This window comes from Anomaloglossus baeobatrachus, chromosome 9 (genome assembly GCF_048569485.1).
Source record: "Anomaloglossus baeobatrachus isolate aAnoBae1 chromosome 9, aAnoBae1.hap1, whole genome shotgun sequence".
In the NCBI taxonomy this organism is placed as follows: domain Eukaryota; kingdom Metazoa; phylum Chordata; class Amphibia; order Anura; family Aromobatidae; genus Anomaloglossus; species Anomaloglossus baeobatrachus.
Window position 1 is genome coordinate 79,479,148 of NC_134361.1, and position 25,613 is coordinate 79,504,760.

The 25,613-nt window shown below is 44.0% G+C and overlaps 1 protein-coding gene across 1 annotated transcript in view; it reads right to left on the bottom strand.

Annotated features, from left to right (window-relative positions):
* NRK (Nik related kinase) overlaps positions 1-25,613 on the bottom strand; it is a 432,773-nt gene that overhangs the window by 203,158 nt on the left and 204,002 nt on the right. The window contains exons 14-15 of the mRNA XM_075323819.1: positions 8,583-8,648; positions 3,684-3,845 (exon numbers count right to left, since the gene is read on the bottom strand). Coding sequence (XP_075179934.1) covers positions 3,684-3,845; positions 8,583-8,648 — 228 coding nt within the window. The remainder of the gene's footprint in view (positions 1-3,683; positions 3,846-8,582; positions 8,649-25,613) is intronic.

The following is a 25,613-nucleotide window of genomic DNA, read 5'->3' on the forward strand; positions in this document are numbered from 1 at the left end:
AGTTTGAGTACTTCACAATTTTCAAACTTTGAATTTTTATACCAGGTAGTTATATATCACACAAATAATTAATAAATAACGTTTCCCATATGTCTACTTTACATTAGAGCAATTTTTGAAACATATTTTTTTGTTAGCAAGGTAGGAGGGTTCAAAGTTTATCAAAAATTTCTCATTTTTACAACAAAATGTAGAAAACCATTTTTTTAAGGACCACATCACAATTGAAGTGACGTTGAGAGGCCGAGGTGACAGAAAATACCCAACAGTGACTCCATCCTAAAAACTGCACCCCTCAAAGTACTCAAAACCACATCCAAGAAGTTTATTAACCCTTTAGATGCTTATAGTTTCCAAACTGCACCTCTCAATTAATTTATCTAGCTGTGTGGTGATCATATTGACACCACATGTGTGTCACAGAATTTTATACCATTAGATAGTGAAGAAAAAAAATTACATTTTTACCACAAAAATGTAGTATTAGCCTCAGATTTTACATTTTCACACAAGGAAATAAGTAAAAATGGGAACAAAATTTGTCACACAATTTCTGCTGAATGTGGAAATATCCCACATGTTGCTGTACAGTACTGCTTAACCACACGCCAAGGAAGGGGCGCTATTTGACTCTTGGAGCACAAAGTTTCCTAGAATAGTATACGGACTCCATACACAGAGCCCCTAAGTGCCAGAAGAGCAAAACCCCCCTCAAGTGACCCCATTTTGCAATTGACACCCCTCTGAGAATCTATGAACAGGTGTACTGTTGATCTTGACTCCATGGGCGTTTTCCAGAAACAAGCAGCAATAAATAATGCTGAAAAAGAATTGCAAATCTGCCATTGTAATGTCCAACACATTGTAGTGCCCATACATTTTATTGCTGTACATTGTAGTGTCCAGCTCATGCTTTTGGGTTCTCCTCACAACAGAAATGCGAAACATGTGGATGCTAGATGTGGTTTAGACACATTGTGGGGCTCAGAAGGGAGAGGGGCATTTGGATTTGGGTATACAGATTTAGCTGTAATTCTTTTTGGGGGAAGCCATGGTGCGTTTCCAGAGCCTTTCAGTTACCAGTAATGTGAAAAACCCCTATATTTCCATTGACAGATGATGGACATGAATGAGGACTTTTTTTTTGTGGATTGAGTTAAAACTTTTATTGGGAACATTTTACCTAAAGTTGTGATCATATTTATCCTGTGCTCTATGCTGAGCATTTACATCATGGTTTCCATCTAAATTTCCAAATGACATGATTCAGATGACACACCAGATGATTCTTTCACTACAGTGAGGCCGCAGAGTTCAGTTTTGTCCTTTTCAGAACTGCAAAAAAACTGTTTGATCGCATTTTGATGAATGCTTAAAATACAGATATCACCGAATTATACACCAGAGAGAGTCCAAAATTACTTCCTCTACCTCATTATAGTGAATTTTGAGTTGAGCATTCCATCTGAATTACAGTCTTCAGAGATTTTCACCAATTTAAATGCTCAGCGCAGAGCGCAGGATAAATGTGAATCCATTTCTATTCCAATTTTTGGGAGGCAGAATGAACATGAAACAACAATTTGGGAATTGTTGCTTTTTATTTACACAGTTCACCATGTTGTACACTTGATAAGATTACAGCGATACCATATGTAATCTTTTTTTGTTATATTTTGTCGATTTACAAAATAAAAACAATTTTATAAAAAAAAGAATTGTTTTTGCATCTCTCTGTTCTGAGAGCTATAGCTTTTTTTACTTTTCCTCTGACTGAGCTAAGTGGGGAATTGGTATTAGTGATACCATATTTACAGTATTTAAATGCAACTTTTTGATTGTGTTTTATTCGACTTTTTTTTCGGTGGTATGATGAGAAAGCATTGTTTTTTTACCAACTTATTTTTTATAAAGGGGTTAAATAGTGTGACAGTTTACTAGATCGGGTTATTTGGGTTGTGATACCAAACATGTACTTTTTGATTTATTTTTGCTTTTACATAAATATATGCATTTATTGGTATAATTGTCTTTATTTTGTGATTTTTGAAAAAATATTTGTATTATTTATTTTTAACTTTTTTTTTAAACTTTTTAGCTCCTTTTTGGGACTTTAACTTTTAACACTCTGCATAGACATGGCAATACAGTACACCTGTCAGTGTTAAACTGATACAAAGTCTCTTAGACCATGCTCCTGACATGGTCTAAAAAGTTTCCATAGCAAGAAAACTCTGAGGTCATTATTTGATCTTGGGTTGCCATACAAACGAACAGCAAATGTAGACTGGAGGAACAGAAGGAGGTATTAGTGTGCTGCCCGTGACAGGAAAAACACAAAAAAACATTTTTTTGTATAATAAAAGGAGTGATTTTATTTCTACGCGTTTCAGGAGTCAGAGCCCCCTTCTTCAGGAAGAGAATCACTCTGATGCACCTCCTCTTCAGTATACAAACGAACAGCAGCATGCGCTTACATTGCTGGGGTGCCAATTGCATGGGAGAGGGAGTGCACTCCCTCTCCCATCCTCCTAAATGCTGCAATCGCTATTGACCATTGCATATAAGGGGCTAAGGCTGCTTTCACACTACTTTTTTTTACATGCGTCATGAACGTTTTTTAACGCAAAAACGGATCCAGTGCAAATGCGTTTTCATTTCAATGCATTTGCAATAAACTCGTATCAAGATACGTTCACCTGCGTTTGCGTGCGTTATAGTGAGGATCCAGTGACTTGCAGTTTTTTAACTTTTTTCAAAAACGCTACTTGTAGCGTTTTTGAGCTGCGTCCAAATACTGCAAATTGCTGGATTCTGACTAAACAGCATGCAAACGCATGTGAACGCTGGCATGCTGATAGACAGGATCCTGCTTGCTCTACTGAGCATGCACAGAAACCAGCCTCGCGTGATCAGTCTCTCTCCCCCTCCCTCCCCCTCTCTACACCTCCCTGTCTCCTCCTCCCTCTCTCTTCACTCTCCCCCGCCTGAGAGCAGAGGACGCTTGTAACCAAGGTAAACATCAGGTAACCACGGGCTTACTTACCCGATGTTTATCTTGGTTATGTGTGCAGGGAGCAGGCAGCCCTGCTCCTAGCAGCTGCAGACGCTTGGATACCGGATATTTACATTGGTTACGAGCAAGTTACCCAATGTTTACCTTGGTTACGTGTGCAGGGAACTGGCTCCTAGCAGCTGCAGACGCTCGTAACCAATGTAAATATCGGGTATCTAAGCAAGTTACCCGATGTTTACCTTGGTTACGAACCTCCGCAGCTGTCAGATGTCGTCTCCCAGTCTTTCACGTTCAGTTCCCCTCACTCCCGATCACATGATTCCAATGCCCGCCCATAAACTTAAAGTGACAGGATCCATTCTTTACAAAAACAGGATCCGCTTTTGCAGCAAAAAAACGTTCATGACGCATGCTAAAAAAACGTAGTGTGAAAGCAGCCTAAACAGTCAGGGGCAGTGCTATCACTTGCTCTGACCTCCCGGTGGCAGTCATGCAGGCACATTTCCTGTGCTCCGCACGATCACCATGATGTGCCTATATGTCACTGGTTGGGAACCCCAATCTGACCATGACGTATAAGTCCATCAAATGTCATATAAGGGTTAAAGTATTTTTAAAAAAATAAGACATATAAAGAGGAGTGACATAAATTACTTGAATTTCATACCTTTAATTCATTGATGGCACTACCGATTTTGTGATCTGAAATGTGCTTTGATGGCACTAGATTCTTCTCCATATGGTCATGTTGGAGAAACAGTAGTTGGGTCTGATCTTTGGGCAAGGTCCGATGAAACTTCTTTTGACTTTGCGCATCCTCAGTATTTTGCTATTCAAAACAAAAGTTTATAAAAAAAATACATTTTGCATTTCTGTAAAAAAATGTATTTTTTATGCTGTAATTCTGTGTATTTACTCTTAGAAGAAAATGTACTTGTCGTTATTCATAAAACTGAAATTTGTAAATGATTCCCCCAGCTAATATTATAAGATGTAGCAATTAGTTAATTCCCCCTAGGACAGCTCAAATGATCATTTAGAAGGGTTGTAGATGAAAGAATTAAATTATGAGAAAGATTATATAACACATTGAAAAGATGGATTTACCCATAATTGTAAAATAATAAAGTAATATATCTGTGCATTGTAAAAGAATTTCGGAGGATATAGGATGTTCCAGATACGCTGCTGGTATAAAATGATCACATGGACGATGGTTTATGCAGTCCACTTTTTAAAAGGAATCTGTCACCAGGATTTTGCAATGTAAGTTGAGGAGAGAATGCTGCAAGGGTTAAAAAAGAAAAACATCTCTGCTTTTCTTATCTGTGTCCAAGCTATTGTTTACTCATACTAAAGAGTTTATTGCTCTGTGATTAACATTGCTGAGACTGGGTGCCTCCTGCAGAGAAGTCCACTGTCTCTCTATTTCTGTCTGTCTCTCACTCTGTCTCTTACCCTGTCTGTCTCTTTACCGATCTGTCTCTTTCCTTGTCTGCCTCTCTCCCTGTCTGCCTCTCTCCCTGTCTGTCTCTTTCCCTGTCTGTCTCTTTCCCTGTCTGTCTCTTTCCCTGTCTGTCTCTTTCCCTGTCTGCCTCTTTCCCTGTCTGCCTCTTTCCCTGTCTGTCTCTTTCCCTGTCTGTCTCTTTCCCTGTCTGTCTCTCTCCATGTCTGTCTCTCTCCATGTCTGTCTCTCTCCCTGTCTGTCTCTCTCCCTGTCTGTCTCTGTCTGTCTCTTTCCCTGTCTGCCTCTGTCTGTCTCTTTCCCTGTCTGTCTCTCTCCATGTCTGTCTCTCTCCATGTCTGTCTCTCTCCCTGTCTGTCTTTGTCTGTCTCTTTCCCTGTCTGCCTCTGTCTGTCTTTTCCCTGCTTGTCTCTTTCCCTGTCTGTGTCTGTCTGTCTCTGGATGTCTGTCTATGTCCCTGTCTGTGCCTATCTCTGTCTGTGCGTATGTCTGTCTGTGCCTATCTCTGTCTTGCAGTCTGTCTCTCGACAGATATCATATTACCTCACACATAAGCTTTTTATACTATGAATGTCCTTTGTTCCTATTGCAACCAATCACAGTTCCTAGTAATTACCTGTAGCTCGCAGCTACATTGACTTTAATGAAAGCAGGTTTTTGATGAATAACTGTAAAGCGCGGGGTTAAAATTTCCCCTCAAAACATAGTGTGTGACATTCCCTGAGTCACATGAGGTGTCTGTGCAAAATTTTGTGATTGTAAATGCGATGGTGCGGATTCCTTTAGCGGACATAGACACACACATACAGACATACATATATACAAACATACACTCAGCTTTATATATTAGATAACAAGATTTAGAAATGTAGTTATGGTGAAAAAAACATAGGACAATCCCACTGGGCACCCCCGTATTACGTATTTAATACTTCAGTTTGCTGTATTGTCATGTGATCCATTGTTCCTGATGAAGGGGTCAGTCCGACCCAGAAACGTGTTGCTTTATATAAAACTTTGAAGGTTTGTTCTTTGGATCAATCAATACCAGGAATACAGCTGGAGCATCCTAGCTCCTCTAATATTGTTTTTCATTAGATGTGGGCAGCACGGTGGCTCAGTTAACCAAACATTTGTCTTTAGATCATTAAATAGACTGTGAATGGTTGCTATTGGGGAAAATGTTAATTTCTTATGCAATACATTTTCAATATTAGATTTATGTTTATATTTTAGTGTAAAAAGGATTGAGAGTATATGTTTAGAATTGCAATTTAAAAGGGTTCATCTTGTCTCCTTAAAGTGGATTTGTCACCATGAAAATGTAGCAAGAGGGGCTGCACCCCACTATTTAATGTACTTTGTTTTGTTATGTACTGTTAAATATGCAGGCCACCAAACTGCTGGGTTTCACAAGCTTCACTACCTCTGCACTACTCCAATGTGGCAGAGACAAAGCTGTCTCTGCTTACTGCATCAGAGCCCACAAGCTGGACCAGCGGCCCACAACCATGCCACTAGTCCATACTGAGCATTATCATGAGCACACCACCCCCAGCAAGCAAGAAGCCAGGAGGTAGGGCAGACGTGCACTGCTGAGAAGACCAGGTGAGACAACCCCTGTGGCTTTGTATTTTTTAGGGAATGTGTATGTACAGTATGTGGGCAAGTAGAGATTGTCCCCTTCACCTTCTGTGGATGACTTTCATAGCCTACTGCATGTGTCTGTAGATTATTAGCTGCTGTACATCTTCAATTTTGCTTTCTATGACCTACAAAAGTGAGTACACCCCTCACATTTATGTAAATATTTTATTATACCTATTCATGGGACAACGCTGAAGATATGACACTTTGATACAATATAAAGTAGTCAGTGTACAGCTTGTATAACAGTGTAAATTTGGTGCTCTCTAAATACAGTGCCTTATGAAAGTATTCATTCCCCGTATTTTCACATATTTTGTTACATTACAATCTGTGTTTAAATATTTTTATAACCTTATTTGTGTGTGATGTACCAGCACTAAATGGTCTAACTTGGGGAAGTGAAGTGAGCAAAATAAAGGCAAAAATTAAATTCATAGGATAAAATAAATAAAAATTGGCATGGGCATATGTATCTCAAAAAATGTTTGGTGCAAGCAATTGCCTTTATAAGTCACATTCTTAGTGAAAGGAAGTCCACCTGTGTGCAGTCTAATGCGGTTGTCACACGGTACGATATATCTGGCAATATGTTGTCAGGGTCACGTTGTTAGTGACGCACATCCGTCATCGTCAGAGATATCGTACAGTGTGACACATATGAACGAGCAGAAATACTCACCTTCTCGTTCATCGTTGACATGTCGTTCATTTTCATAATCTCGTTCCTACTTCTGTGCTCCGGTTGTTCGTCGCTCCTGTAGCAGCACACATCGCTCCGTGTGACACCCCGGGAGCGACGAACACAGCTTACCTGTGTCCCGCCGGCAATGCAGAAGAAGGAGGTGGACGGGATGTTTAGGTCCCGCTCATCTCCGCCCCTCCACTTCTATTGGCTGGCTGTCCTGTGACATCACTGTGACGCCGAACGTCCTTCCCCCTTCAGGAAGAGGATGTTCGTCGCCCACAGCGACGTCGCCCGGGAGGTAAGTGCGTGTGACGGGGGTTAACGACTTTGTGCGCCACGGGCAACTAATTTCCCATGATGCACAAACGACGGGGGCAGGTGCGATCGCTTATGCGATCGCACGATTTATCGTCCCGTGTGACGCCCGCATAAGTGTCCCATGGTCTGTCAGTATATACACACCTTTTCTGAAAGGCTACCCAGACTGTAACACCATTAAGCAGGAGACAGCAATAACCAAACAACACCATGAAGACCAAGGAAATCACCAAACAAGTCACAGACAAAGTTGCTTAGAAGTACAAGTCAGGATTGGGCTCTAAAAAAAAAAATCCCAATCTCTGATGATCCCACCGAGCACCATCAAATCCATTATCATCAAATGGAAAGAACATGGTGCCACAACAAATCTGCCAAGAGAAGGTCGCCCATCAAAACTCTCAGCCTGGGCAAGGAGGGCATTAATCAGAGAGGCAGGACAGAGACTTAAGGTAACCCTGAAGGAGCTGCAGAGTTCCCAAATAGAGTCTATAGTATCTGCCCAAATGATCACAATAAGCCATACATTCCATAGAGCTGACCTTTAAGAAGAGTGGCCAAAAATAGCTTTTACTTACAGTGAAAAATTGGAAGGTTTGTTTTGATTTTGCCAAAAGACATGAGGGAGACTCCCCAACTGTATGGAGGAAGGTGCTCTAGTCAGGTGAGACCAAAATTCAATTTTTGGCTGCCAAGGTAAATGTTATGTCTCATGCCAAACCAACACAGCTCATCACCCAAAGAACACCATACCCACAGTGAAACATGGTGGTACCAGCATCCTGATATGGGGATGGTCCTCAGCAGCAGGGACAGGGAAAGTGGTCCAAGTTGAGGGGAAGATGGATGGTGCAAAATACAGGGATGTTCTTGAGCAAAACCTGTTTCAGTCTGTCAGTGATTTGAGACCGGGTTGGAGGTTCACCTTCCAACAAGACAACGACCCAAAGAATACTGCTAAAGCAACACTTGAGTGGTTTAAAGGAAAATGTGTAATTGTATTGTAGTGGCCTAATCAAAGGTCACACCATAATCCAATTGAGAACGTGTGGTCAAACGTGAAGATTGCTGTTCACAAGAGGAAACCATCTAACAGTTTTTCCTTGAGGAAGTGGCAAAAATCCAAGTGGCAAAATGTGAAAAGCTCATAAAGCCAAGAGAGGTGAATACTTTCGCAAGACACTGTAACTCAACACATAGACAGTAATCTACAAAAGTGAGTACACCCTAAAGTGAAAATAACCAAATTATGCCCAATTAGCCATTTACCTTCCCCAGTGTCCAAAATGTAGAAGTTAATCCAGACCCAACAATCCCTATTCAGTCACGTCTTATGTTAAATCAAATATAATCCTTTTATGGATGCATTTTGCAATGTCACTACCAACTTTAGGCTTCAAAAATATAATTAATCTTGTAGTTTTAGTGTATTCTTATATATTATTTACCATCTGAGATGAAGAGGTTCCAGTTTGGGTGTTTTTTCCATCCGGTTTCGGCTTCAGATCCTCATGCTGTAAAGGGAAAAATAAATCAGCAATTAAAATAAATTCTGTAAGTTCATTTCCTATGAATAAGAAAGCCAATGAACGGTTCTAGAAGGCAGCACCACATTTGTGCTTTTCTCTTACAGACATCTTCACTTATCACTGTGACCTATTTCTGAAGTGACACTCGGATTTTCTGTATTTTCCAACAACGCAAGAACCGGATACAGAAAATCATTTTTAAAAGACTCATCAGTTTCTCTTTGGAACTGAAAATAGGAACTGTTAGGATACTTCACACGTACTTATTTTTGTGGCTTTGGCATGGAAATTTCTTATTCACACAAACCAGCCAAAAACTCCCTGTTTTCACAGTGGCTTTTCCCCATCAATTTGAAAAACGGAAATTGCAGCATTAAAAAATTGGATGTAAAAACTAATGATAGTCATGTGTATTGACATATGGTTTAACTGTATTTTATTTTATGAGTTTCATAGTACAAGACATACTGCACAAGCCTTAACCCATTGGTGACATCCGCTGGTCAGGTACTGCGATTATGCTCACTTCACAGGCTAAGGCGCTAAGCTCACTCCATACTGTGCTATAGAGAATGTACGCAGAATGACTTCTGGGATTGAACCTAGTTTAACCTCTCCTGTCAATTAAGATATTGGTAAGAAGCAGAGTATATATATTCTGGTACCCTCAGCACCCTTGAATTGTGATCGCGGTGCTCTGTAGGCTTTGCCGTAGAAGCTGGGGCTGTACTAAAAGCCGTGTCTAACGCATTATTGCACTTTATTATTCGAGTGCTGGTTAGGTCACTAATAGTGATGGGCAGAATCGCAGATAACAGTGTTAACACTAGAAGTCCCAGAGAGGGGTCATTTAACATTTCTACCTTTGGAACCCAGAGACGGGTCGAATGACCTGAAGGATTTTAGCTAACATCCTATAATCACCGTCTTTTGTTCTGTAATTAAGGCCATTACTGTCGCACCACAGGAGGTTGTTGTTTTCCATTGAGTTTAGACATTTAGTTTCTAGTTAGTTCTATTCAGTTTATTATCAGTCATTTGACCCTCTTTCGGGACTTCAGGGGGGAGGTAGAAATTTTTGGGACTTCTCGTATTAATAAAACCCCCTCCGGTTCCGACCCCGGTTTGATCCCAGATATCTGGCCAGAACCAGGGTTATTTTTACTGTACGATATAGACCTGCAGACAGGGTTTGTGATTGGAAGCGTCAGCCACGCAGTCACTCAACATGGGGGTGCGCCTAACTGCAACCAATCACAGACGTCGGTGGGGAAAGCAGTGCATATGCAATGACGACAATGGGTGGCCGAAGAAGTGAATGAACGGACAGGAAGAAATTACAGCCGCACCGTAGCCTTGGTAAGTATAGGGTGCTTAGTTTATTATTTTTTCTTTATTGTTTTGTTTTACTCGAGTTGTCAGATCTGGATCAATACCCACAATTCCCTGAGATTTCCAGGCCTGGCACTTGGGTACTTTAGAGCCCGCATAGGTCCGGACTTTTACAGTCCGGGTCCGTCTGTCAGTAATCACTAATACAAATGAGCGGACCCGTGGAAGTTTGGTTCGGCAGATTCAGTCGGACTTTAGATAAAGTTCAATTTGGGACCCGGACTTCACCTGAACTCCAATAGTATTCATTAATTGGGCAGTTCGGGTCTCCGCCCACATGGAGCCAGCCATAAACAGATCACTTCCATATTTCTTTTTGTTTGGTGCACACTACATCTGATTAAGTTGATGTTACCCCCATTGTGAGCCAATCAAACACTGCAAGCGTCTTGGACAAGGCTGACCACAGCGATTCTCGCGCGAGCGGAACGCACCCGAGCTCCGAACCTGAACTCTAATTTTTTTTCTAAACAATAATATTTTAGAATAAGTATAAAAAATCCCCAAAATATAAAACTTTATGACACTCCTCTTTTCCTAATATGTAAATAGCGAAATCTAAAAAGAATCACTGTGTGCAAAATTGTCAGAACTAATACAATATATATTTTTTTTTCCAAGATGGCGCCACGGTCGGCAGCCTGTTACTACAGCTCCCAGCTTTTTTTCCCTTTTTCTCTTGTGTTTTAAGTTTTTCTTTTTAGCTCTTGTGTTGGGATTTCTACTGATTATCAACACGCCATGGACCTGCAAAGTCTTGTTAGAGTAGTTGCACTCCTCTTACTCCCTTTGGGACTTTTCTCTACCTCACTTGGAATTCCTGTGAGCAACTCTATTGTCTACAGCAGGGATCAACTATTAGAACTGTGCAACTGGAGGGGACCCCCATATGAGCGATCTGTGATCCCAAAGGAACTTCGTCGTCGTCGGAGGGGACGCAGAGCTGGAGTTAAGTATAGAGAGAGAAGGAGAAGGTACAGACCGAGCATACCATCTGTTCTCATGGGTAATGTACGGTCTTTAAACAACAAGATGGAAGAACTGAGGGGGCTAACCAGACTGCAGCGGGAGTACCAACAGAGTAGCCTTCTGCTGCTAACAGAGACTTGGCTCTCGGATCAGACACCGGACTCTGTCGTAACTTTGGAGGGCTTTTAACTGGTGAGAGCGGACTGGAGTAGGAGGGAGAGCGGTAAGAGGAGGGGGGGGACTGGTGATGTAAGTTAATGAGAGATGGTGTGATTCTGGACACATTACTGTGAAGGAGCGGCGCTGTACCAAAGACATTGAACTGCTAAAGGTTAGCTCCCGGCCATACCACCTGGCCCGTGAGTTCTCACATGTGGTTGTGCTAATTGTTTACATCCCTCCCTCGGCCGACACCATGGTAGCCCGTGAGGACATTCACACCACTGTCTCTCAGCTACAGATGGCACACCTGCAGTCCCTAATTATTATCTCTGGGGACTTCAATCATGCCCCCCCTCTTCCACTCTCCCTAACTTCAAACAGAATGTTGATTGCCACACAAGAGTCAACAAAACTCTGGATCTGCTGTTTGCCAATACCGAGGTGGCTTACAGCTCATCACCCCTCCCCCCGCTTGGTCACTCAGATCATAATCTGGTCCTTCTCCACCCCACCTACATCCCCATTGTGAAGAGGAAACCCCCCACCAAGAAGGTGATAAAGCTGTGGTCTTAGGACTGCAGTGAGGCCCTGAGGGACTGTTTTGAACATACGGACTGGCAGGAACTCTGCAGGCCTCACGGTGAGGACATCAACGCCCTGACCCACTGCATCACTGACTACATAACCTTCTGTGTGGAGAACACAGTGCCAACTAAGAAGGTACGGTGCTTCTCCAACAATAAACCATGGGTGACCCCAGAGCTGAATGCCCTGTTGAGTGAGAAGAAGAGGGTCTTCAGATCTGGCAACAAAGAGGAACTGAGGAGAGTGCAGAAGGATCTCAAATATAAGATCCGGAGGGGCAAAGAAAGCTTCAGGAGAAAGATGGAGGAACAGCTCCAACAAAACAAAGTCCGAGAGGTCTGGAGTAATATAAATAAAATCTCTGGCCACTTCAAAGGCAATGGTGGAGCCATAGGGTCTACAGATCAGGGGTGGGCTAATGACTTGAATTTGTTTTTCAATAGATTTGACTCTGGCCCATTGACCACTTCCCCCACCCCCCAGCTCCCAATTAGCCCCCAACATATGCTGCTTCCCTACTTTCTGCTTCCTGCACTCTCCTCACCCCCACCCACAACAGAACCAGACCCACCTCCCACTCCAACCCAGCCTCACATTCACCTCACAGCTGATCAGGTGAGAAGTCAGCTCAGGAAAACAAAGATCAGGAAGGCAGCAGGACCGGATGGAATCAGCCACAGACTGCTCAGAGGCTGTGCGGACCAGCTCTGTCAGGTGGTCCTGCACATCTTCAATCTGAGCCTAAGGCGGGCTTTGCACGTTGCGACATCGCAAGCCGATGCTGCGATGTCACACGGGATAGTCCCCGCCCCGTCACAGGTACGATATCGTGTGATAGCTGGCGTAGCGAAAATTATCGCTATGCCAGCTTCACATGCACTCACCAGCCCTGCGACCGTCGCTCTGGCCGGCGACCCGCCTCCTTCCTAAGGGGGCGGGTCATGCGGCGTCATAGCGACGTCACACGGCAGGCGGCCAATAGCAGCGGAGGGGCGGAGATGAGCAGGATGTAAACATCCCGCCCCCCTCCGTCCTTCCGCATAGCCGCCGGCGGCAGGTAAGGAGATGTTCCTCGCTCCTGTGGCTTCATACACAGCGATGTGTGCTGCCGCAGGAACGAGAAACAACATCGTACCTGTCGCGGCACCGGCATTATGGAAATGTCGGTGAATGTAACGATGATACGATAACGACGTTTTTGCGCTCGTTCATCGTATCATCTAGCATTTACACAGTACGATGTCGAAAGTGACGCCGGATGTGCGTCACTTTCGATTTGACCACACCGACATCGCACGTGCGATGTCGCAACGTGCAAAGCCGCCCTAAGTCTAGAGATGGTTCCTGATCTGTGGAAGACTTCCTGCGTGGTTCCAGTGCCAAAGATCACACATCCCAGCACCTGCAGCACCGATGTCTCTCTCACCTAGAGCAAGCAGGAAACACTGAGGGTCATGTTCTTTGACTTCTACAGTGCTTTCAACACCATCCGGCCTGCTCTGCTGAGAGGGAAGCTGGAGGGAGCCGAAGTGGACAAGCAGCAGACAGCATGGACGATCGACTACCTCACCAACAGACCACAGCATGTGAGGCTCCACGACTGTGTGTCTCATGTGGTAGTCTGCAGCACAGGGGCACCATAGGGCACGGTCCTCTCACCCTTTCTGTTCTGTTTGTACAGGTCAGACTTCAGGTATAACTCGGACTACTGCCACCTTCAGAAGTTCTCGGATGATACGACCATCATTGGATGCGTATAAGACGGGAATGACGAGGAATACAGGGGTGTTATCGGTGACTTTGTTGGCTGGTGTGAGACCAACTCTCTCCAAGTAAATGCCAGCAAGACGAAGGAGATGGTCATAGACCTTAGGAGGAAGTCACCACCTACAGCAATTAATTTATAAAATAATAATGAATATATTTCATAATTATAAATAATAATAATAATAATAATAATAAGACCAATAAAACTGCAGCTTATACAACTCTATCGACCCAAAAATAGTAGACAAAACCTTTAGGTGAACATGCGAAAAACTATCTTGACATCCATATGACTTGATTCTAGGGGTATCTTCACATTTAAACTCATCCTAAAGGTGACTAGGTTACATCAAAATGGACATAAGATCCAGACCCCTCCCCCACATGGTTAAAGAAAATTAAACCTAGGTCACCATTGAATCCTCTGGTTCTGCGCATAGCCACACCCCATTTCTTAAAGGTCCAGCACTCCAGGACCAGGAAGTACCTCTCAGGTCAACTAAGAGGTTTCAGGTTTTTAAGGCACTTTCCCCTTAAAGGAAGTGCCTGGGCAACAAGTTAGTTACATTGCTAGTTCTCAGGTCCTCAGTGCTGCTGTTGATATTGTGTTTCTTTCTGCTGCTGATTTGTACTTCTGTTGCAGTGTACTCCTTATCTACTGCTGTTGCTGTTATGACCACCTATGCTGGCTGTCTGCTGCGATACAAGCTGCTGCATATATCCACGCCGGTCCCTGCTGCCATATCCATCCATCTCGGACGGATCCACTACTCTTCCTGCTGTTGCTGCCACTTCCACCAGAGACTGTACTTTGTCCATGGTGCCAGTCTGGGTGGGATTCAGCCGGTTCTGTCCGGTTCTGGAGAACCGGTTGTTAAAATAGCAGCCGGTTCCCAGAACCGGCAAGAAACAGCTCTGGAGATCAGGTTCCCTGCTGTATTCATTTGTGTTAGTGTCTCTTTAAGACTCTAGCACAATTGAATCTGCATACCTCCGTGCCGCACTTCCTGATTCAGTGGAGCCTGTCGGCTCCCTGACCCGGCGTGCAGTGACGCGATGACGCTGCAGACACAGGTCACGGCAGTGAGAGGAGGGAGCTCCTCCTCCTGCCGTCTGTCAGCGTCACTGTGACTGCAGAGAGCCGCGGAGGAGGACGGGAGACACAGGAGAGGCGGTGCTGCTTGGATCAGGTAAGCCGCTCAGTGAGCCGAAGCTGCAGGGAGAGGGGCCGCATAAGATGGGAACTGTTACTATATGTGGCTATATGGGGAGAGGAGGCCATAATGGGATAGGATCTGCAGGAGGAAAGGGGCCATAATAGGATGGGATCTGCAGTGAGAAAGGGGCCATAATGGGATGAGATCTACAGGGAGAAAGGGGCCATAATAGGATGGGATCTGCAGGGGGAAAGGGGCCACAATAGGATGGGATTTGCAGGGGGAAAGGGGCCATAATAGGAGGGGATCTGCAGGGGGAAAGGGGCCATATTGGGATGAGATCTGCAAGGGGAGAGGGGCCATAATGGGATGGGATCTGCAGGGGGAAAGGGGCCATAATGGGATGGGATCTGCAGGGGGAAAGGGGCTATAATGGGATGGGATCTGCAGGGGGAAAGGGGCCATAATGGGATGGGATCTTCAGGGGAAAAGGGGCCAAAATGGGATGGGATCTGCAGGGGGAAAGGGGCCATAATGGGATGGGATCTGCAGGGGGAAAGGGGCCATAATGGGATGGGATCTGCATGGGGAAAGGGGCCATAATGGGATGGGATCTGCAGGGGGAAAGGGGCCATAATGGGATGGGATCTGCAGGGGGAAAGGGGCCATAATGGGATGGGATTTGCAGGGGGAAAGGGGCCATAATGGGATGGGATCTGCAGGGGGAGAGGGGCCATAATGGATGGGATCTGCAGGGGGAGAGGGGCCATAATGGGATAGGATCTTAGGGGAAAGGGGCCATAATGGGATGGGATCTGCAGGGGGGGAGAGACCACATGGGATGGGATCTGCAGGGGGAAAGGAGCCACATGGGATGGGATCTGCAGGTGGAAGGTCGTCCGTTCCAATTTAGCAATAATTTTTAGTAATAATTTTTAAAAACTGTAGAAAAACCATTTAATACAATCTGACTGACAGTGACGGGAACAACTGGTGCTGGACAGGAGAGTGAAGGTACAGGAGGGGAAGAAGGGGAAAGAGATGATACTTTAATTTACCTTTTTAAAGTATTTTTGGTTGAGGAAAGTGCGTGGAAATGGGTGTGGCTAACAAAGTGGGTGTGGTTACAGAATGGGTGTGGTTTTCAAATGGGCGGGGTTTACAGATAACCTGTTGTTAAAAATTTGAATCCCACCCCTGTGCCAGGGTACCGCAGATCACCTAGGGCTGACCTCTGTCGGCTGCTTACCAGTGTGTGTACCTGCTACCACCTTCGGTGGCAATAGTTAAGACTCAGCAGCCGGTCCAGTTTGCTCCTCCAGGCAAGTGAACAATACTTTCAGTCCAGTGTACCCACTAATACAATTCTTGCCCTGCAAGCATAACACTCTGCTTTGGTTTTCTTGACCCACAAGGTCTTCAGTGGTGTGTATGGGGGTCTAGGTCTTGTCACCAACTGAATGTTGCCTTATTCTGTTATGCTATGGACACAGGCTACAGTACAACACCGGAGAATTACTCCTCTTGTAATTAGAAGCTATTTTAGTGTTGGCTGAGACTTTCAGAGCGGACACTTTCATTGTTCTGTTCGTAAGTTCAAAGATTCAAAGAACTGTATATTGAGGACAGCTTGTACCTTTATGCCTATTTTCAGTTTTGTTAGTGTAAAAGTTTAAATATATGTACTGTACTTTTGTTGAATTTTTAAATCCTTTTTTATATTTTAATGCTTTTTCTTTCGTTCGCCGGCAACTGCTAATTTTTCATCAAATCTAAAAAAAATGATTCTAGGGTAATGCCTAATATGTTACAGCCCGTAAGATTTAAAATACACTACATCATTTAATGATGTTTCCAAACAACCATTGACTCTAGTGAAGATTAGAGACAAAGTAGACACGGGAAATGTTACACCTATTCTTATAAAGGGTCATTATTGTCATTATTGCTATTTCTGATACAGGAATATAGTCAATAATGTTGAGCAATGGTTAAAGGGAAACTGACTGCGGATACCTGCTGTCTGTGGTCCGTAGACTAGTTGAGCGCCATCATCTTTTCCCCGCCTGCTACCCTGGAGTGACAGATCTCACTGCATGTGTGTATAGGGAGAGACCTGTCAATCACTGGGAAAAGGAGGAGAGAAGCCACCGAGGAACCGCCTGTTCAACATTCTCCTATGAGACTGTTGGCTTTTAAATTTTTTTTTTTTTTTCTGTCAAACATATATGACTGAGATCATACAACCACTCTCTGATTCATGCTGCCCGTGGATCTGGCAGCATGTATCAGCTGTCGGGTTCCATTTAAGGCACATTTTGTATAGAAAGGAGTCACTGTGGGGTCCAGTGCTTGCCCCTCAACTGCCCCACTCCTGAGTAGAAGAATCAATAATCTTTATTCCCTGCAGAGAAGAATTCTCAACTGTTTTCTTCTAGTCGCTTTATTGGATAGTAGTTACTCATGTGTGCCTCCATCTCTGTCCTAAATGGTTGGGGACTAGAGATTTCAGTATATCCAGCTGCTCTGCCATAGTGGAAGCTTCTCGAATTCTTTAGCCATTTTTTAATGAGATGTTAAACAATAAGAGGCAAAAAACAAGTAGTGATCTGATAAAACATGGTCAATTATTCTTATGGCCCATTCTCCAGTCTCTCATTATTACATTTGTCTCTCCTTTATGGTGTTTTTCTTGGCTTTTCATTCTTTTTTTTATAGTTTGCGGCTTTTTAAAGTCTCTTTTCTATATGCCTGCCAGTTTTTTATTCTTATATTTGCCATTGTTGGTGGAGTTTGAATTTTCCAGATGTTTTCGGGTAATTGATCAATATCAACTTTTTAAAGTCACACATTTGGTGCACAAGTACTTCAGTCCTTTCCTGGTGTGATTTTATGTCCAAGAGATATTGTAGTGAAAAGGTATGTACCATTTTATGAAACATGCAACTAATTGTCACAAAACATGTCAAAGACAAAAATAAAGACCATTTTTGGCTTTGAGCAAAATTCGAACCGAGGAGCCACTTTTAAGAATTTGGAAAATGGCAATAAATAGTATACCACAATACAAAAAAGAAGTGACTCGAAAAAATGCAAATGATGCAATAGAAAGTGTATTCCTGGTGTTAGATGAGCTTTGATAATGTAAACTAATAACTTAAAAAACAGCTCTCACTTCTTCCGGGTATCGATTTGATCCAAAGGAAGTGAGCGTGAAGAGACCGCTGATTGCCTGCAGGGCTCACGTGAGATTACAACGTCCCGCGAGCCTCGGGAGATCCAGTGCCATCATTGCTGCAATGGGCCTGCACCAGAAGTGACTACAGGCTGTTGTTATTTATAAGGGGGATTCTAGAAATTTAAAAGGGGTTGTCTGAGTAGTGAAGATATGTGTATTTGTTGGTCCAAAATACAATATCTATCCCCTAGTACTCTGCCATATAAATCCTTAATAAGCCTAAAGCCTGGATACTCCAAAATGACCCTCTGTGCATATTACATTCTTTTTTATTTTGTAAGTCTGATGGTATAAGTTTTGGTCTTTTTTTTATGCATCCGCTATTTTCAAGCTTAAATGAAACGTGTCACCAGGTTTTTCCCTTATGAGCTGCGGCCACCACCACTGAGCACTTATATTCAGTATTTTAGAATACTGTGTATAAAGGTCCAGACCGCTCTGTATAACGTAAAAACACTTTTATAACACTCACCTAGGAAGGTGGTCCGGGCCGATGGGTGTCACTGCTCTTGGTCTGGCGCCTCTTCCATCTTGTCGGATCGCTGTTCACCTTCCAAGCCCCATGTGCACAACACATTCTGGGTCATTCACACAGAGGCCTCCATTGCACGCCAGGGCATGCGCTCTTTGATGCGCCCGGCTGAAGGCAGAGCAAAGCACTGCAATATGCATGCTCGAGGAAAGGTCAGAGACCACCCGTGCATGCGCACTACAGTCCTCAGCTGGGCACATCAAAGTGCTTTTGCGCAGAAGCGCAATGGAAGCCCCTGTGTGAATGATGTAGGACGCGTCATCCACACAGGGCTGGGCAGGAGGTCAGTAACTGCACAAAATGGAGGAGGCGCTGGACGGAGAGCAGCGACACTCATAGAACCAGATTGCCCCCTAAGTGAGTATAATAAAGATGTTTTTATGTCATACAGAGCAGCCTGGGCTCTTATATACAGTATTCTGCAATCCTGTATATAAGGGATCACTGGTGGTGGCTGAAGCTCATAAAGGAAAAACCTGGTGACAGGTTCCCTGTAATAAAAGTATACCTGATTTCTTGCAGGGTCATATTTTACCATTTTAGGTGAGTGATTTAGTGGCTTAATGTTTTACCTAATCTCATTCCAATAGAACAAATTCCTCCTTTTCATAAATGATAATTATTTTCCTTATTATGGATATTACCGTTTAGTTCATACAATTTATTATTTCAATCTAAAGACAATTAAGGTGTAGAACAAGGAATACCGGGTCGTATGCGGTTAAATTAAAATTGTAATATCATCACGTGTAACAGATACATTTCTGCTCTGGAAATAAATTAATGAAACAAATTAAAGATTTTTATGAATACATATAAATAAGGGAATATGAAAACAAATGTTACAATTAGATACAAGCTAAAATGGATAGTTTCATTTCTGAAAGGGTATTAGGCGGATAGACGATAAAATGACATTTTTAATAACATTACGTGAGCCAGCAATAATGAGGTTGCTTAAAGAATTTAACTAAAACTTTAAATAAAATTATTATAATTAGTAAACTGCTGTAATGATATTATTATGTGGAATAATCCTTCCTCTGAAGAAGAAGCAGCCAGCATTGTCTCTCTTTTGCGGTATTTACACTCTCAATTATACATTCTCAATCTCCTGTTGTATGTTACATTTGTTTTGCCCCCAAATTTGGCTATATTCATTTAACTTCTGCTACATTTATGGCAAGAAATCCATATCAATAGGCTCTTTTCCTTGGACATATATATTTCCATGGAGAGAGACACAAAAGAACTTTATGAGACATCTATTACAATTTTATGGAATAGCCCACACCTATGTTGGGAATATCCCTTAGGTCAATATCACAGAAGTGTAGAAGGTGGGCTTGCCCTGTACCGGTTCTGACATGTATTCTGTGTGTTATATTAAGTACTGATTGCATATGTAAATATGTTATGCGACTAGCTGGGTACGGGTTCCAGATACAGTAGAGCGGGACTGTTACTAAAGGCACCACCTTGTAGTTGGGCTGAGATGTCAGCAGAATAGAAGACATAGGGTTAAAGGGGAAGTGAAAGATATGGGAAAAAGCAATGTTGAGAGGGCTCGCGAGAAGCCAGTCTAGAATAGGGTTCATGTGTGAGAAGATATGGCCTTGTTGCTACGACCAGTCAGGAAAACCTGCTGCAATCTCGAGAGGTCCAAAGCCTATGGCTCACCCTGGCTTAAGAGCCACCAGGGCTCAGAAATGGATGAAGGTGAATCGAGTCAGTGGGAAGGAGATACAGACCCTGGAGCTTGAGGTCAAGATCCAAGATAGCAGAGGGAGACTGGTCGAGAGGCATTACCCAAGACTGAGAGGAAGAAAGCAATGAAGGCCGTGTCTCTCATAACAGTGTAAAGTATAGTGAGCTTTCTGGTTGGCTAAGTGAGCACTGGTGTCGCGTGTGTTACTAACTATATATGATGATGACCGCCAACGGGTTGATGGACATTGGCCTGAAGAAACCAGTAAGTGTTGTGCACCCCACCTGACGTCCCATCCGTACACTATGGCTCCTTAGCAAAAGAGTGCAGCGCTAAAGTGGCCCAGGGCCAGCGCCTTCCCTCAGAAGGATCATAATTAAGACATGGATTGTATTCTTGTACATGAACGAAAAAAATGATTTTCATCTAATTTTGGTCTGTCTCTTTTTTTAGCATCTGTTTTTCTTATATGAAGGTAAAAAATACCAAGATTTTGCTACCCAATAAAAAAAAGCACTTATGCATGGCATCTGTGTTCTGTCTGTTCTTTTTCCATGCACCCATTGATTTGCATCAGCAAGACTGATCTACATGATATTTCTATTTTTTTTCAACATTTGATCTACAAAACAACTCGACATGTGAATGGCCCATTGACCATATGGGGAACAGTATATGTTCTGACTGTGAAAGACACGGAGAGAACACATAAAATAAAAGTGAATTAAAGGGGCAAAGGGTTAGCATTAATTTGAAAGAACTGTAAATTGATATTATCCTACTGAAGGCATGGGCGAACTAAATAAAAACCTCAATTGGGTGGTACTCAAAGAGTTTTCTTATTTAGAAGCTATATCTAATATCCCACCATCAGGTGAGGTTATAAAATTTTGACTGTAAAGGCCACTTTACACACAGCGACATTGCTAGCGATGTCGCTGGTGAAAGCACCCGCCCCCGTCGGTTGTGCGTCACGGGCAAATCACTGCCTGTGGCGCACAACATCGTTAACACCTGTCACACATACTTACCTGCCTAGCGACGTCGCTGTGACCGGCGAACCGCCTCCTTTCTAAGGGGGCAGTTCATGCGTCATCACAGCGGCGTCACTAAGCGGCCGCCCAATAGAAGCGGAGGGGCGGAGATGAGCGGCCGTAACATCCCGCCCACCTTCTTCCTTCCTCATTGCCGATGGCCGCAGGTACGATGTTGTTCCTCGTTCCTGCGGTGTCACACATAGCGAGTATGCTGCCGCAGGAACAACGAACAACCTCGTTACTGCACATATAACGATTTTTGAGATTAGAATGATGTGTCAACAATCAACGATATGGTGAGTATTTTTGATCGTTAACGGTCGTTCCTGCGTTTCACACGCAACGACATTGCTAACGAGGTCGGATGTGCGACACGAATTCCGTGACCCCAACGGCATCTCGTTAGCGATGTCGTTGCGTGTAAAGTGGCCTTTACTTGTATCTCTTGGGGAAGCCCACCGCATGCAGATTTGTACTGCTGAATATAGCTATGTGATGGGGTGAAAGAGATTTGGGGCTCAGTAACAGAATACTAATCTTTATAAACATCTAAATGGGGTATTTCTGAAACTACAAAACACCGTAGTGACAGACCATCAGAGAACATGGCAGCCTAGGAAATGTTAAAAAAATAATGTCTATGCTGTACAGGGTTAACTCTTGTGTAACAGTATTATTTTATATTAGGCATAATACTAATGATGTAAGGAGAGAATGTGGCCAATGTCATTTTCCCTTCACCCTTAGGAGCCAACAGAAGCAACCAGAACAGAAAGCATACCACGAGAGAAAGATTGGAATCCAGAGAAAAAAGACAATATCTTAAGCCCGCTACACACGCTTCAATACATCTCACAATCCGTCGTTGGGGTCAAGTTGTAAGTGACGCACATCCGGCATCGTTTGTGAGGTATCTGCGTGTGACAGCTACGTGCGATCAGGATTGAACGCAAAACCGTTGATCGCAAACACATCGTATCATTCTCTAGAATTGAGCGTTTTGTTGCACGAACCTAGTCAATTGTAACGTGTGACATCCCTCATACGATTTTGGTGTCTGATGCTATATGCGCAGGTGTGCGCTCTGCACCGCAGCTTAAAAAAGGTCCGCTTCAGATCGCAGCTGAAAAGCTGCGTTCTGAAGCGCCTCACAATGTCTGTCATTCACTAATCTCTGTCAGTCGGTCACTATCTCTGTCCCTCACTCTCTGTCCATGTCAGTCTATCCCCCTCTCTCATATACTCACCGATCCCCGATCCCCGGCGCTGCACGGCGTTCACACTGCTCCGGCGGCTTTTACTGTTTTGAAAAAGCCGGCCGCCCATTAAACAATCTCGTATTCCCTGCTATCCCCGCCCACCGGCGCCTATGATTGGTTACAGTAAGACACGCCCCCACTCTGAGTGACAGGTGTCACACTGCACCCAATCACAGCAGCCGGTGGGCGTGTCTATACTGTGTAGTGAAATAAATAATTAAATAATTAAAAAAAACGGCGTGCGGTTCCCCCCAATTTTAAAACCAGCCAGATAAAGCCATACGGCTGAAGGCTGGTATTCTCAGGATGGGGAGCTCCACGTTATGGGGAGCCCCCCAGCCTAACAATATCAGCCAACAGCCGCCCAGAATTGCCACATACATTATATGCGACAGTTCTGGAACTGTACCCGGCTCTTCCCGATTTGCCCTGGTGCGTTGGCAAATCGGGGTAATAAGGAGTTATTGGCAGCCCATAGCTGCCAATAAGTCCTAGATTAATCATGTCAGGCGTCTATGAGACACCCTCCATGATTAATCTGTAAATTACAGTAAATAAACACACACACCCGAAAAAATCCTTTATTTGAAAAAAAAAAACACAAACATATACCCTGGTTCACCACTTTAATCAGCCCCAAAAAGCCCTCCATGTCCGGCGTAATCCAGGATGCTCCAGCGTCGCTTCCAGCGCTGCTGCATGGAGGTGACCGGAGCTGCAGAAGACACCGCCGCTCCGGTCACCTCCACGCAGGTAATGAAGACAGCCGCGCGATCAGCTGCTGTCACTGAGGTTACCCGCTGTCACTGGATCCAGCGGTGGCCGCGGGTAACCTCAGTGACAGCTCAGCTGATCGCGCTACTCACCGCCGCTCCTATCACCTCCACGCAGCAACTGAGGTGAGTAGCGCGATCAGCTGAGCTGTCACTGAGGTTACCCGCGGCCACCGCTGGATCCAGTGACAGCGGGTAACCTCAGTGACAGCAGCTGATCGCGCGGCTGTCTTCATTACCTGCGTGGAGGTGACCGGAGCGGCGGTGTCTTCTGCAGCTCCGGTCACCTCCATGCAGCAGCGCTGGAAGCGACGCTGGAGCATCCTGGATTACGCCGGACATGGAGGGCTTTTTGGGGCTGATTAAAGTGGTGAACCAGGGTATATGTTTGTGTTTTTTTTTCAAATAAAGGATTTTTTCGGGTGTGTGTGTTTATTTACTGTAATTTACAGATTAATCATGGAGGGTGTCTCATAGACGCCTGACATGATTAATCTAGGACTTATTGGCAGCTATGGGCTGCCAATAACTCCTTATTACCCCGATTTGCCAACGCACCAGGGCAAATCGGGAAGAGCCGGGTACAGTCCCAGAACTGTCGCATATAATGTATGCGGCAATTCTGGGCGGCTGTTGGCTGATATTGTTAGGCTGGGGGGCTCCCCATAACGTGGAGCTCCCCATCCTGAGAATACCAGCCTTCAGCCGTATGGCTTTATCTGGCTGGTTTTAAAATTGGGGGGAACCGCACGCCGTTTTTTTAATTATTTAATTATTTATTTCACTACACAGTATAGACACGCCCAACGGCTGCTGTGATTGGGTGCAGTGTGACACCTGTCACTCAGAGTGGGGGCGTGTCTCACTGTAACCAATCATAGATGCCGGTGGGCGGGGAAAGCAGGGAATACGAAATTGTTTAATGGGCGGCCGGCTTTTTCAAAACAGTAAAAGCCGCCGGAGCAGTGTGAACGCCGTGCAGTGCCGGGGATCGGGGATTGGTGAGTATGAGAGAGGGCTGGTAACTTCAGTAATTTAGGAGATTAGCGGTCACCGGTGAGTCCTTCACTGGTGACCGCTAATCAGGACGCGACACAGACAGAGCCGCAGCATGACAATGAAGTCGGGTGAAGTTCACCCGAGTTCATTCTGACAGTGCGGCTCTGTCTGTGTCTGCTGTCATCTGCCATTCAGCTCTGCTACACGGCTGTCTGTGTCTGCTGTTAGCGGCCATGTAGCAGAGCTGAATGGCAGATGACATAGTAAAAACGCATCCCTACACATTACACACGCTTGGCAAGTCAATAAATAAAAAAAAAAAAAAAAAAGGTGCCCAATGCATACGTCACAGAACACATGATCTAAAGGATCGCACACAAAATTGACCAATTTAACATAGACTACTAACGCACGTGTGACAGCAAATGAACGACCTACGTGCAATCTCATAAGATCCCGTATGCGACCTGGGCGTGTCACATCGCAAATGCGATTGTACAACTAATTGCAACGTGTAAAGTGGGCTTAAGTGTAGAATTTCAAGACCATTAAGATATTTATTTAATATATGTCTTAGTAACAACCTATTTATGAAAAGCAAATAACTAAATAGGGGACCAGCAGGGGACTTACTAAGATAAGAGCAGGATCTACCGTATGAATTGTTTCAGAGGACCTGAAAGGGAGGGATACCATAAACTTTTTTCATGTTATCACTTCCCTTTATAAATTAGTTTTACCCCAGATAAAGCCAGAAGAAGGCGAAACACATTATAGGTTCAAAATGAAGGTTGTTGAACATATCATGGTTATAAATGCTGGTAATCCAGTGTTTGCCTGTTTCCTTATTATATTTTTAACATACATTATATGGGTTTATTTGTAAAGGAAATTTTGGATAAAGCTGCTGTACTCACACCTATATATCAGCTGGACATAACTAATTTGTACAGTGGGATTTATAGTGAGACCAATAAATGGGCCACAACCATGGTTACCTGCAGGGGCGATTGGCGGCATATTTTTTGCTAGCATCTAGTATAACCACTGGTGACTTTGAGTGGCAAAGATTTGGTTGCATGCTTTGACTGAAGCCTTAAAGAGGTTGTCCACTACTTTTACATTGATGGTCTATCCTCAGGACAGGTCATCAATGTCTGATTAGCTGGGGTCCGACACCCTGTACCCCCGCCAATCAGTTGTTCTAGGTATCGATGGCGACAGCAGCATGTGGCTGGAAATCTTCAGTTCCGGAGCTGCCTCATCAACAGATGACGGCTGCGGCTGGGTCCATCCTCACCCTGTCTCTGCTATTACAAGGGGAAGATGAAGGGAGGAAGGACAGGCAGCAGACAGGGGTGGGAATAGCTAG